The following is a 12,669-nucleotide window of genomic DNA, read 5'->3' as shown; positions in this document are numbered from 1 at the left end:
AAAGTTTATTATTATTGAAATCCACAAAGTGCTTTCGGTGAACGCTTCAACGTGACGACCGCTCTACTAAGAGCGAATCGACAGAGAAGAGAAGAGGGAATCGAACCACGACTACTAGACCAACGAGGCTGTCTTTTTTTTAACGACGTCAAAAATCCCCTCACGCTGTGGGTTAGCAGCGGTGAGGAAGTGTCAGACTCTTACTGACTAAAAACTGTCGTGTTCCGTTGTAGGCCTTTTATGTGCCAGGGTCGCGGTATCTCTTTCGAACAACCTGCAGCCCCGGCAGGCCTTGGCCCCACTGGGCCCCGCTGGGGTCCATGACATCTCTTTGAGGAGCGCGTGGATCAAACCGCGCCGTCGACCCGGGTCTGTCGTCTAAGTAGACAGAGGGACGATGAGCCACCCGAACTCACGGCCCACAGACCCACGCCTACGGTGGCCGGGAGTCATCTCGCGACACCCGGCGCCCGTGGTGTCTACCTGGTCCATCGCGGCGGCCGGGATGAGAGGTGCGAACTCTCTGGCGTTCGGCTTCCTCCTCGAGCATGACCGCTTCGCAGAAGGAGGCGACGGCATCCCATTCCCTCTCGCCCCGGACCATGGCCTGAACCAGGGCCGGATGCGAGAGGTCGCCGCCGCCTAAAGCCTCGACGAGGACTCGGTGCCCTTCCAACGAGGCTTAAGTTGTAACAAATTGGTGTCTCTGTAATATAGACCAGTCTCCTTTCTTCCCGCCTTCTTGGGTAAATAACCTTCTTTATTTTCCATAGACTTCTCACCCTGAGTACCCTGACAGTTGAATACCAACTGTCAAAGACTTTTCAAATATAGAATGTGCGGTTTTAAAGAAATTTTTAGGAAATTTTCTATGTTGAATTAAATAGTTTAAATGCCATTTTTGTACACTGATTTTATATTTTCCAATCAAAATACTTTATGTAAGAAATAATCAAATTAGTTTTATGTTTTAAATCCGGTGGCTGTATGATATACAAATTCTTTGTTCCAAATGAGATAAACTTTTCGCAACACTTGGTAAGTCTTGGTAGACCTTTATATAAGTGATTTGGAAAAAAAACGGAGTCTTTTAGACGTATATTTGTGGATATTTCGACTGTTGACATTCCGTTTGGCAAGGGGCGAGATTTCTGTGTTCAGTGACAGTTCATGACATGTGCAGTGTATAAAGAATTCTCATGTGATGATGGCCTAAACTGCAGCAGAGCATCCTTTTAAATATGCATCATTAATCCCTTTAAAATTTATATTGGGGGGAAAATGGATTTTTTTATATGGCTACACCGCTACGCATGGCTATGGGAACTTCTAGATAGAATAAAATAGCCTTTGTTACTCGGAAAGAGTGTAGCTTTCCGACAGTGAAATAATTTTTCGAATCGGTCCAGTAGTTTTGAGTTTTTCCATTATAAATAAAACATATCTATGTTAGGTAAAGTGCATCAATGTTGCCAGATGTAAGTAGATAGACAGACTACGTTCTTTGTTTTGTTAATAATAGGTGCAGGTACTTTAAAATAATATTTACTTTTCAGACAGATTATGGCACCATGTAAACGAAAACGGAGGTAAGGATATAATTAATGATATTAATTGATATCTCCAAAAAATACTTAGTTTTTAATATTATTGTCAAGCCGTTTTCCCGCGGTTTCACCCGCGTCCCGTGGGAACTACTGCCCGTACCGGGATAAAATATAGCCTATGTTACTCGGGAATAGTGTAGCTTTCCAACAGTGAAAGAATTTTTCAAATCGTTTCAGTAGGTACCTACTTTCGGAGCTTTCGGAGTACAAACAAAAAAATATTTTCTATTTATTATGTTTCTGTACTAGGGCACTATTAAAACACGTGAAGAGAATTACTAATTTGTTTTATTTTTCAATTTTGCAGCAGATCGTGCAGGACGTAAGTAATTCTAAAAGGCGGCTCCTAGACGTACAATAATATTGCGCAACATTACAAGAACATATTTCGCAATTAAAATATTTACGGCTACAAATCATTGCGCAACCTTGAATATGAATCCTGAATTTATACCTAATTGGCAGAATGTCGTAATATTGCGCAATTAATTTGTCCGTCTAGGGAGCGCCTAATTCGTCACAAACATTATTAGTAAATTATTAGTTTGGAAAGCACTAGAAAACGCGCGTTTAGAAATGCAAAAAAAACAGTTCCAGTTCATATCATCCGGCTCCATCATCAGATCAGTTCTACAGAACCATATTATTGTATTGCCATCAGAATTACATACAGCTGTCAATTTTCATGACGCTACGATCCTTGTAAGATGGTTAAATTGGTTACCTTAGATTCCATTACATAGTTACATACGTCGGCCTGCGACCTAATAGAAAAGTATTTAATAAAAAAAACACTTAATTCGTTTCATATACATACCTATATGATATGTACCTAGCGTCCTCAAATCTTTCATTACTTTGTGATATAAACTAATCTGTAAATAGTTTTCATCCAGTTTTATTCACACCATTTTTTAAAAAGAGATAGGTTTTTTACAATGCCTTTTTATAAAGTCAGCCTAAAGATTATGACACATAAACAGCATGGCACGCAGGTGAAGCTCCAAGCATTCGAATTTGACCCTTCATATTTACCTATATGAGATAGACCTATATTAGGCCGGCAATACGGACGGACCGTTTGAAGCAGTCACGGGCGACAGCTTCAAGCTGTCGACCGCCGGAATCGTTGCAACTGCTCGAGCAATTCGTGTATGTTCGTCCATAAAACTCTGCAGTTCATTGTGCAGTTGTAGCTTGAAGCTATCGCCTCTTGGCTGCTTCAAGCGGTCCGTGTGTTGCCGGCCTAAGACATTTTGTAACTTTAAGAGCTGAGGCTCAATTCTCCTAATTTTACTTAAGCGATACCTATATAATCATCGGCACGAATCTTGAGCGCTGACCTTCACCTGCACAGAAGTGATTTATTGGGTCCCTTTGGTGGAATGAAGTGAGGCGCGGGGCGGTGTAAATATTACGATTGAAGCATATAAGGTTAAAACTGCTATCGAGATTCAATTGATATCCAATTCCAAATTATGGAATTAGCAGAATCGAGCCCCTGTCGTACTGTTCATTTGTGCCATGCCAAGCCTTTAGGCTGATTTCACAGTCGCGCAAATAACTGCGCGTAAAAACGCCTCTCAAATTATCACATATTTTCGGCCGTATACGCGGCTGAAATGTAGCCTGAACTTGTAATTTTGTTTAGCACGCGGTGTCGAACGAAACGCGGGCGATTTAAGCGTTGTCGGCCATGCGATCGACGGTATAGTGTGAGAAAGCCTTGTTGTAAGCCCAAACGCAAACGCCGCTGTCCACGCAGAAGAAAGTCTTCGTGCGGACGAAAATCACGGTATGGTATAGTACCTATATATGCTAGTTTTTAGTACTAGCTGTTGACCACAGTTGTAGTCGCGTCCCTTGGGAACTACTGCCCATAGCGGGATAAAGTATAGCCTATCTATAGCTTATGTTGCTTGAGAAGAGTGTAGCTTTCCAACAGTTAAAGAATTTTGTATAATAATAGGTACTAACTGATCCCGCGAACTTCGTATCGTTTAAACCTTCCCTGGACCTCTACGAACATTTTAAAACCAAAAAAAGCCAAATCGGTCCAGCCATTCTCAAGTTTTAGTAAGACTAACGAACAGCAATCCATTTTTATATATAAGAAGAAGAAGATAAGAAGAAGACTAGCGATTGATCTCGGTTTTACCCGCGTCCCGTGGGAACTACTGCCATGGGTATCCCGGGTTAAATATAGCCTATGTTACTCGGGAAGAGTGTAGCTTACCAACTGTGAAAGAATTTTTCAAATCAGTTCAGTATTTTCGGAGCCGTACTCCCGTATAACAGGGTTTATTAAACTTTTTGCAGTTATAGGTACACTTTCACTATTTAGACAAGTCCTGTCAAAAAATACTTTTGGAAATGAAAAAAACCCTCCGTAGCTACGCCAACTACAATGCGTCTCGTTGAGTTTAATACACAATTTCTTTATAATCTACACCCTAGGTACAGACTGGCCTATTGAGGACCCCTGATACACATGCAACGGACCTCTAAGCATTGACCCCACTTTGAGGAGCCCTACCGTACAGGTCAAACTTTCGTGTGTTTAGAAGGCTTGACCCTAATTTCATCCTGTTTCCAGCTACATGTACCGTTGCCGATCACGTTCAGGAGCATTCAAGCGTTGCCGCAAGTGCGATCGTCGGTACCGCGTCAGACGTAGATCCTCATCACGATAAACTAAACATACAATATTGGTGGCTGGTAAGTTCTCTAACATCATCTGCCTAGCCTTTTCCCACGGAGTAAGGATGCATCTTTTCCCAATTATATTGGGATCGAATCCAGTCTAACCGGATGCGGCTGAGTACCAGTGTTTTACAAGGAATGACTGCCTATCTGACCTCCTCAACCCAGTTACCCGGGCAACCCGATACTTAGGTACTGGATTTTGTGACCACCCCTAACGACTGCCAAAGCTACAGACAGCTGGGATCTACATTATAGTGCACTTTCGGAGTCCAAGATATACTCAGAAAGTATATACAAACTTAGAAAAGTTGCATTGGTTGCCTGACCTGGAATTGAACCACGCTCATATATTTGAGAGGTTGGTTCTTTACCTACTAGGCCGCCACGACTTTCATCCTCCGAGCCTTTTTCCCAACTATGTTGGGGTCGGCTTCCAGTCTAACCGGATGTAGCTGAGTACCAGTGCTTTACAAGGAGCGACTGTCTTATATGACCTCCTCAATCCAGTTACCCGGGCCACCACGACTTAGTATTATTTTTTTTTTAATTATTTCAGGTATTGTCTTGTTGGTGATTTGCTCTCCATTCCAAGTGTTCGAGAAATTGTGCTAGTGACTCCCATATGTTTATAAAATACTCAAATTAAGAGAAATTTATTTAAATAGTTGTTTTATTTAGTTAATTTTATAATTTACGCCTAAGGTCCAAGTTCACTGATAGCAAAAACGTTAGTTTTCCTAAAACAACTGTTTAAATATTTTTTTCAGATTATTTTTTTTAAGGGAACAGTTGTTTTAAGGGAAACTGACGTTTTGTTGTCGGTGAACTTCGCCTTACAATACCCGCATACTGAAGACTAAAAAGTCAGACGACAGTTGACACAATGATAGACAAAAACTAATTTTTGAAGAAAATCCTGATTCCAGTCAAAGTTTTCAGTCTTCCTAGTACCAGTTCAATACCTGGTCTCTGTAATGTGCGTACTACCATTCATCTTCATACTGATTTGTGAGCCCTGTCAGTCGACTAAAAGTTTGTAGTGTGAGGGTACTCTAGGGCCCAAATTGCCGACAACATCAGTGAACTTGGACTGTAAGAAAAACGTCAGTTTTCTTAAAACAACTGGTTGTTATGAATTTTCATAGTAAACAGTTGTTTTAAGCAAAAGTGGAGTTTATTTTATTCTACCCAACTTCCGCCCGCGTCCCGTAGCCAACACATCTCCCAAGCCTTTTTCCCAACTATGTTGGGGTCGGCTTCCAGTCTAACCGGTTTCAGTTGAGTACCAGTGTTTTATAAGGAGTGACTGCCTATCTGACCTCCTCAACCCAGTTACCAGGACAACCCGATACCCCTTGGTTAGACTGGCTTCTGACTGTCAGCTAAAAGACATCCACTGCTGGACTGCTGCTTCTGCATAGGCATATGGGGGCAGAAAAATTCTTGTGTGGCGACCACAACCCGAAAGACGCAGCGTGGGCAGGCCTATTAGATTTATAAAAAATTTACCTCATGTTATTCTGATGTAACATGTAAAAGTTTCATCAAAATCCATTCAGCCGTTTGTGCCGTGCCCTAACGATACACGGTACCTCGTACAATAACGATTCCCGCTACGCTCACAAAAAATTGTTTTTCTTTGGTTTGTTTGCAAGAGTGGAATTAAGACTACCTATTTTATAAAAAAAGAATTATTATTAAAAAAACAAAATACCCGACTGCACACTAAAAAAAGAGTAAAACAAGCCCCACAATAATATTGATCAATACAACTTTACTGAATATAATTTATAAATATTGATGGAAAGCATCGCAGGCGGGGACCAACAGAGGCTTATTTATAGTCATTTCGGTTGTGCACCATTTAGCAGAATTTTCGTTGGTGGCGGTCCCCGCCTGCGATGCTTTCCATCAATATTTATAAATTATATTCAGTAAAGTTGTATTGATCAATATTATTGTGGGGCTTGTTTTACTCTTTTTTTAGTGTGCAGTCGGGTATTTTGTTTTTTTAATAATAATTCTTTTATTTATAACTTTTTAGCTGTTTTTATTTAACGAAAATGTTGTAGATGTAGAAGACTATGTATATGTAAGTACCATTTTAAATTATTTCGACGACATTTGGCTTTATATATACGAGTGATGTTACTCCGCAACATAAATTTACCGCCAATGCGACGTTCAAGACGACGTTCATGCATTTGATCAAGACGACGTGATTGTATCGCCAAAAGAATCGCTTTTTGCTTGCTAACGCATGAGTTGCTTTGCGTTGACGCAGAATTAACATGTTCCCGTGGGAATTTTGAGAAAAAACGTATCCTATATTAATTACTCCCGTGATTGAAATGAATCTAATGATACCGCATACATATTTTTTTAAAGGGAAATTTAGAAAAAATATCCCGTGGGACTTTTAGGATAAAATGTATCCTATGACACTCCCGTAATCAAGACAAATCTAACGATACCTCATACATCAAAATCCATCAAGCCGTTTAGGCTACAGGAGGTCACAATTGAACAGACATACATACATACTTACATACACTCGAAAAACATTACCCTCCTTCTTTGGCAGTCGGGTAAAAACAACTCTTTTTGGGCAAAAATAAACAGGTATTCTTCAGTCTACAAAGGTAAATATATTTATTATTGAAAAACTGTATCAAGACAATATATATAGGTAGTAAAGGTATCACAATACATGTTTAAATACTTAAAGTCTAGTAAGGTATTCCTATGTCATCATCATCATCCTCCTGCCCTTATCCCAACTTTATTTGTGGTTGTTGCAGCATGTCATTCTCCTTCCATATTCTTCTATCTGCCATCATCTCACAAGTAACATTCTTTCTAGCCATATCGACTTTCACACAATCTCATTATCATTTCTTTGGTTTTATGTATGACAAACGGTAACTTGGAGCTACAAAGTGCTAGCGTAAACTCTACAATAATATGTTACTGCTACAGCCTTTTTATCGTCCCACTGCTGGGCTGCGGCCTCCTCACACACGGAGAAGGATTGAGCATTAATCACCACGCTTGCTCAATGCGGGTTGGTAATTTAAGTCTGTATAGTCCAGGTTTCCTCAAGATGTTTTCCTTCACCTTTTTATCTGCCATTGGTGTAAAAGATAGACTTAGAAAGTACATACAAACTTGTTGCATTGATACTTGCCTGAACTGGTATCGAACCCGCGCCCTCATACTCGAGAGGTTGGTTCTTTATCCATTAGGCCACTTCAACCTGTCTCTCCTTTTCCTCTGTCTTGATCTCTTATATAAGATCAAGACATATTATGGTGCACAAGCATTAGCAAGCACAAGCTCTCTATTCCTTCTCTTTCCAACCCGGGAATCTAACTTGAAATCTTGTCGACTACACAAGCGGGTTATATTAAAAATGCAAAATTGAAGTTATTATACTTTTTAAGCATTATCCAAATTCTCATCTTCATACTTAACCTCGCACGACGGCTTCAAAAAATCTTCGGGAACTTTTAAAGGATTGTAACTGCGCTGCGAAGCCAAATGTCTGAGTATACCAAGTTCCTGATCCTCCGTTGGTCTCGGGAACGTATTAATCTCTCTATCGGACAAATCTACATTATTAATGAGGTACTTATAAGCCGCAGTTTTAATAAACGCCTTGCTTGACAATGCAGTTTCAATAAAACATTTGCGCAGTACAGCACTGGTTGCTAAATCGAGATTGACTGGTTTTCCCTCCATAGCGTTGGCAATTTGATGATAAACCTGTCTAAAGTCGATATTGTCAGTGCATTCTGGTGCTGGGAAGTTTTCTAAATCTGCGATCATCCGGACGGCTGTCGCAGTCTCAGTACTAAGTTCATTGATATTTAAAGAGTCTGTTAACAGTTTTACCCATCCGGTTAGTGGCGCTTGATGCTTTTTAGCAGGTTTCTGCTTGGCTTCTTGCTGTTTTTCTACGAATAGAGGATGTTCTAACGCTTTTTTCGTGAAATATTCAACCGCGATTTTTGTTTCTTCACAAGTCTTAGTTACAACGTATTCTTGTATTTTCTCGATGTCTCGTCGGCCGCACTCTTTTATTCCTTGAAGGAGGTGAAATCTTTCTTTTTGAGTCCAGTTTTTTATAGCATCGTCTTCGATCGATTTTTCAGGCTGTTCTTTTTCGTTCTGCGCGGAAGATGTAGATGGCGAATCCATTGCTGATTACGCGATGTTTTCTCGTTTCTTATTAGTACCTTCGTTAATTACTCTATGTTAAAGTTTTACGATAGTAGAAATGTGATGAAATGCCGAAAATGTGCCGGCTGCAATCAATAACACAAAGTTCCCAGTTTTCACCTGCAGTGAGTAGTGATGACAGTTGACGTTTTGAGACGATTACCAGTTTTTAGATTTTCCAATTTAAAGTGGAAAGTAAAGGTAGTTTTGCTTGTACTGAACTGTTTTTTTTCTATTACATACTGAAAATATAAATCAAAATATTACAAAAGACAGTTAGTAGTAAGCAAAAAATCTTATAGCCCTATCCCATTATCCTCTGGTAAAGTGAATTAGTTTAAATATACTATTAATAAATATTAACGCTAAAACATAGAAATTTTGTATTGCTTCTAAAAAATCAGTGTTGCCAGATGATGATCTAGCATTCTCCCCAAATCTCACCCAAAATCCCCCCAAAATGTTAGTATTTTGAAAAAAAACCCCCCGTAATTAGAAAAATATTTTTAATTATTTAAATACAACCATTTATAATAATTTAGCAATTTTGCTTCCATGTCTGGATCAGCATCCTTACTTGCGTCGTCGGCTGCAGTTCCATACATTTTCTCCGAGTTAAATCTCTTGAGCATCTTTGAAGTTACTTTAAAATTAACACATCCTTCCGGCATTGAATGTCTTACTCTCAAAATAGATTAGGCCGTGTTGATGGCGAATCTGTTTCTCAGTATGTCTCTAATAATAGCAACTTGCGAGAAAGCTCTTTCTACAACCGCGTTAGAAAGAAAAAGGCAACGACAAAATTCCTAATGCCAATTTGCTTACATGTCCGTAAGTTTTATCACCAAAACTGCATTTTTGAAGCCATATGCCATATGTGTATGTTTTTGTGCGTGGTTCTATGGTGCGTTCAAATTAAATAGTGAGTAATTTGGTCGCGTTCAGTCATAAAACTTTTTCGAAAAATCCTCCAACTCCCTCCAAGCCAATTTTTAATCCCCCCGCTGATCCCCCCAAAGGATTTGTCCCCCCAAAAAATCCCCCGCGGGTAGAAAATACCCCCAAATTTGGGGGGAATCCCCCCAATCTGGCAACACTGTAAAAAATTAGAGGTTGTCGTTTTGCCTTTCATTTGCCAGTCTATCTTTAACTCAGGGGGGAGACACTCCGTACATTTTGACAGCTAAGTGAATGAAGAGTCGCCACCTTTTATTTGGCCCGGAAACTATTTACTATCTAAAAGATACTTTAAATTACCAACAGATGGCACTACACTATAATCGTTTTTGTTTGTCAATATAAAATTATTTATGCAATATTAATTAGAGAAAAGTATGAGGAAAATATTAGACACTTAAAAAAAAGATAAAATAGGCGAATAAATTAAATACGGTTTGAAAAAGCACAAATATCAATTTTAATCTAAAAAGACCTGGTGTCAGTATTCCAAGTAACTTAACAAAACCGATCATCGATCATAACAAAATATCAATATGGCGGTTTTTGTATTCTGCGTACACGCGTATAAAAAGTAATAATACATAATAATTATTTGTTTTCCTTCGACCTTTTACTATATTAACGATGACATTTTCTATTAGGGTAAGTAGCATAATGTAACTATAACGATAACCAATGTTATAGTTACATGGTGCTATTTACCCTAATAGAAAATGTTATGAATATGATGCATATATATTTTTATAGCTATAGCTATGTAGGTAGTTCGGGGCCAATTTAGAGAGAGATGGCGCATTGACAAATAGGTTTGCATGATTATCACGCAAGAGGGCTCTCTTTTCCCTATATATTACTTTACTCTTTGCTTTAACTGTTGCGTACCAATCAAAAGGTAATTTATAATTATTATACTAGTAACCCTAAGAACAAGATGGCGTCGTTCAAACCACAGATGATTAAAGTATTTCATTTCATTCTACGCAAGTTTAACATTAAATGGCGATCCCTAGACTGTCTATATAATTAAGATAGAAATATTATGCATTCAATTAACATTTTGTTCACTTGAAAAAATTGCATAATATATTAGCCCTAAGCATCAATAGCATAATATCGTAATATTGCGCAACTATATTGTGCGGTCTAGGGATAGCTTAATAGGCATGGCATGTTTTATCTTACTGTTATATCTCACAAAGCAGGTGAGTCATACCTGTGTATGTAAAAATTTACATGCAAATTGTCTTTGATTCACACAAACACAATAATAATGTTTGCATTGTGTTGCTGGGGAGTTTGTTGCACCATTTCTTCTTCCCAGCTAAAACACACACGAAGTGGTGAAGGGCCGGTTTTTGAGGGCTCTCTTTTCTAAAGTTGACCATTAAAACGTGCTGATTTTAAGCCTACTTTGAATAAATGACAAGTATGGCTCACCATTTTATGAGATAAAACATCTATAACCTGAATTAAAGTCTACCAAATGTCCAAAGGCCAACGCGGCATGATACAAACTTATTTTAACATTCAAATGTACCTAGCAAGTTTATCTAAGAGATAAGATTAGAGCAAGTATTGATCAGCGCTGTGTTTACACGAGGCTTATAACTTTGCGGTGATATCATGGCGTTGCTATCTTAAATGTATGTAGCAAAGAATTTTCAGAAGTGTAGGTTTGTACCATGGAGGACAAAATGACTAGCGGAGATGTCACAACGCAAAATTCTTTTAAGATAGCAGTTAGTCAACATGCGGGTGTGAGAATCTCACAAAACAATCTAAAAACACATAAAAATCTGTCAAAGATATCTCACAGTGAGCTATCTTTGACAGATTTTTACACAGTGGTGGTGGTTTTTACAGTCTCTCTCTCCGATGGTGATGGATTGCCGTCCCATCGCGCTATGAGAGTGAAGGAATAGTGAATGCACCTGTGTCCAAGCGAATGCTCGTGCACTATAATATGTCCTTCGCAGCTGGCTGGTCTTTTTATATGAGAACAGCCGCCGTAGCCGATAATAATCGGCTAGAAAGACATCATCATGTACTTTTGTTTCTCACCTGGTACATGGCAATGGATATATTTCAGATTAGTCTTTCAAGACTGGAACGCGAACAAAATATACCGCAATTTAAATCTTACTCCACTATCATAAGATTCATTTTTGTCTAACACTACGTAAGACTGGTATTGATTTCTTAGAACGTTATAGGTACATAATATATTATCTATGACTTTCCTTCATTCGAAGAAATTGTAGTTTTAATTCCGGTTTTTTACGAGTCATACCTATTTCCGATTTATTTAAAAAAATATGTAGTATGACGTCTTTTGTTTTTATAGTGAAATTCTGTTTTGAGGATAGGAAAAATGATAACGATTCTTCATAATCAAGTTATCTCCTCCCTACCTTTTCTTTCTGTATTTTCGATGTTTGAAAGTAAATATAATTTAGGAAATATTGTATTTTTTGTTTATAATCTATTACTTAGTCTTTTATTTAATGAGAAAATTAAATCTAGGTACATATTTACTGATAAAAAATGAAAAATTAAATTAAACCAATATTGTATTGTTTATGAGACTGCCTCGTTGGTTTAGTGGTCGCAAGCGCGGTTGCTATTCTCAAGGTCTCGCTTTCGATTCCCGGGTCGGGCCGAAATCACTTTGTGGGTTTTCTTGAACTTTCACAAAGCAGCCCGTAGTCTGGAAGTTGGTGATTGATTCACCCGTGCATCGGAGAGCACGTAAATGTCGGTCCTGCGCCTGATCTCTTTCCGGTCGTGTCGGATTGCCGTCCCATCGGGTTATGAGAGTGAAGGAATAGTGAGTGCACCTGTGTCTGCGCAAATGCTCGTGCACTATAACATGTCCTGCGCAGCTGGCTGATCTCCTTACATGAGAACAGCCGCCGTGGCCGATAATCGGCTAGGAGGACATTGTTTAGTTACTACGGATATGACAAAATAAAATACGGGTAGTGACACATTTACTTCCGTCCATCGTACATCGATTTCTCATATTTTTTGTTTTGAATCAGTCAATTGTTACTCATATTGGAATTCCTTTGTTTTTAAATATTATATCTTTAAATTTTTAAAATATAATAAGGTAGGTATACTACCTGCTTGGGTTGCGGGATTGTTCGAAAGAATTACATAAAGGGCTTAAGAA

General features: G+C 38.7%; 1 protein-coding gene and 1 long non-coding RNA gene across 2 annotated transcripts; one reads left to right on the top strand and one right to left on the bottom strand.

The window, feature by feature from the left end:
* Positions 1-801: 801 nt before the first annotated feature.
* LOC110383267 (uncharacterized) lies at positions 802-5,253 on the top strand. Its single transcript, XR_002430044.3, has 6 exons — positions 802-1,038; positions 1,557-1,589; positions 1,915-1,929; positions 3,259-3,402; positions 4,204-4,325; positions 4,870-5,253. It is a non-coding gene; the product is annotated as an uncharacterized LOC110383267 (long non-coding RNA).
* Positions 5,254-7,022: 1,769 nt separating this feature from the next.
* LOC110383269 (uncharacterized) lies at positions 7,023-8,654 on the bottom strand. Its single transcript, XM_021344035.3, has one exon. The coding sequence runs from the start codon at positions 8,511-8,513 to the stop codon at positions 7,752-7,754; it is 762 nt and encodes a 253-aa protein (XP_021199710.3). The 5' UTR covers positions 8,514-8,654; the 3' UTR covers positions 7,023-7,751.
* Positions 8,655-12,669: the final 4,015 nt, after the last annotated feature.

Source organism: Helicoverpa armigera, chromosome 30 (genome assembly GCF_030705265.1).
Source record: "Helicoverpa armigera isolate CAAS_96S chromosome 30, ASM3070526v1, whole genome shotgun sequence".
NCBI lineage: Eukaryota > Metazoa > Arthropoda > Insecta > Lepidoptera > Noctuidae > Helicoverpa > Helicoverpa armigera.
This window is presented reverse-complemented; position numbering and strand designations above follow the sequence as displayed.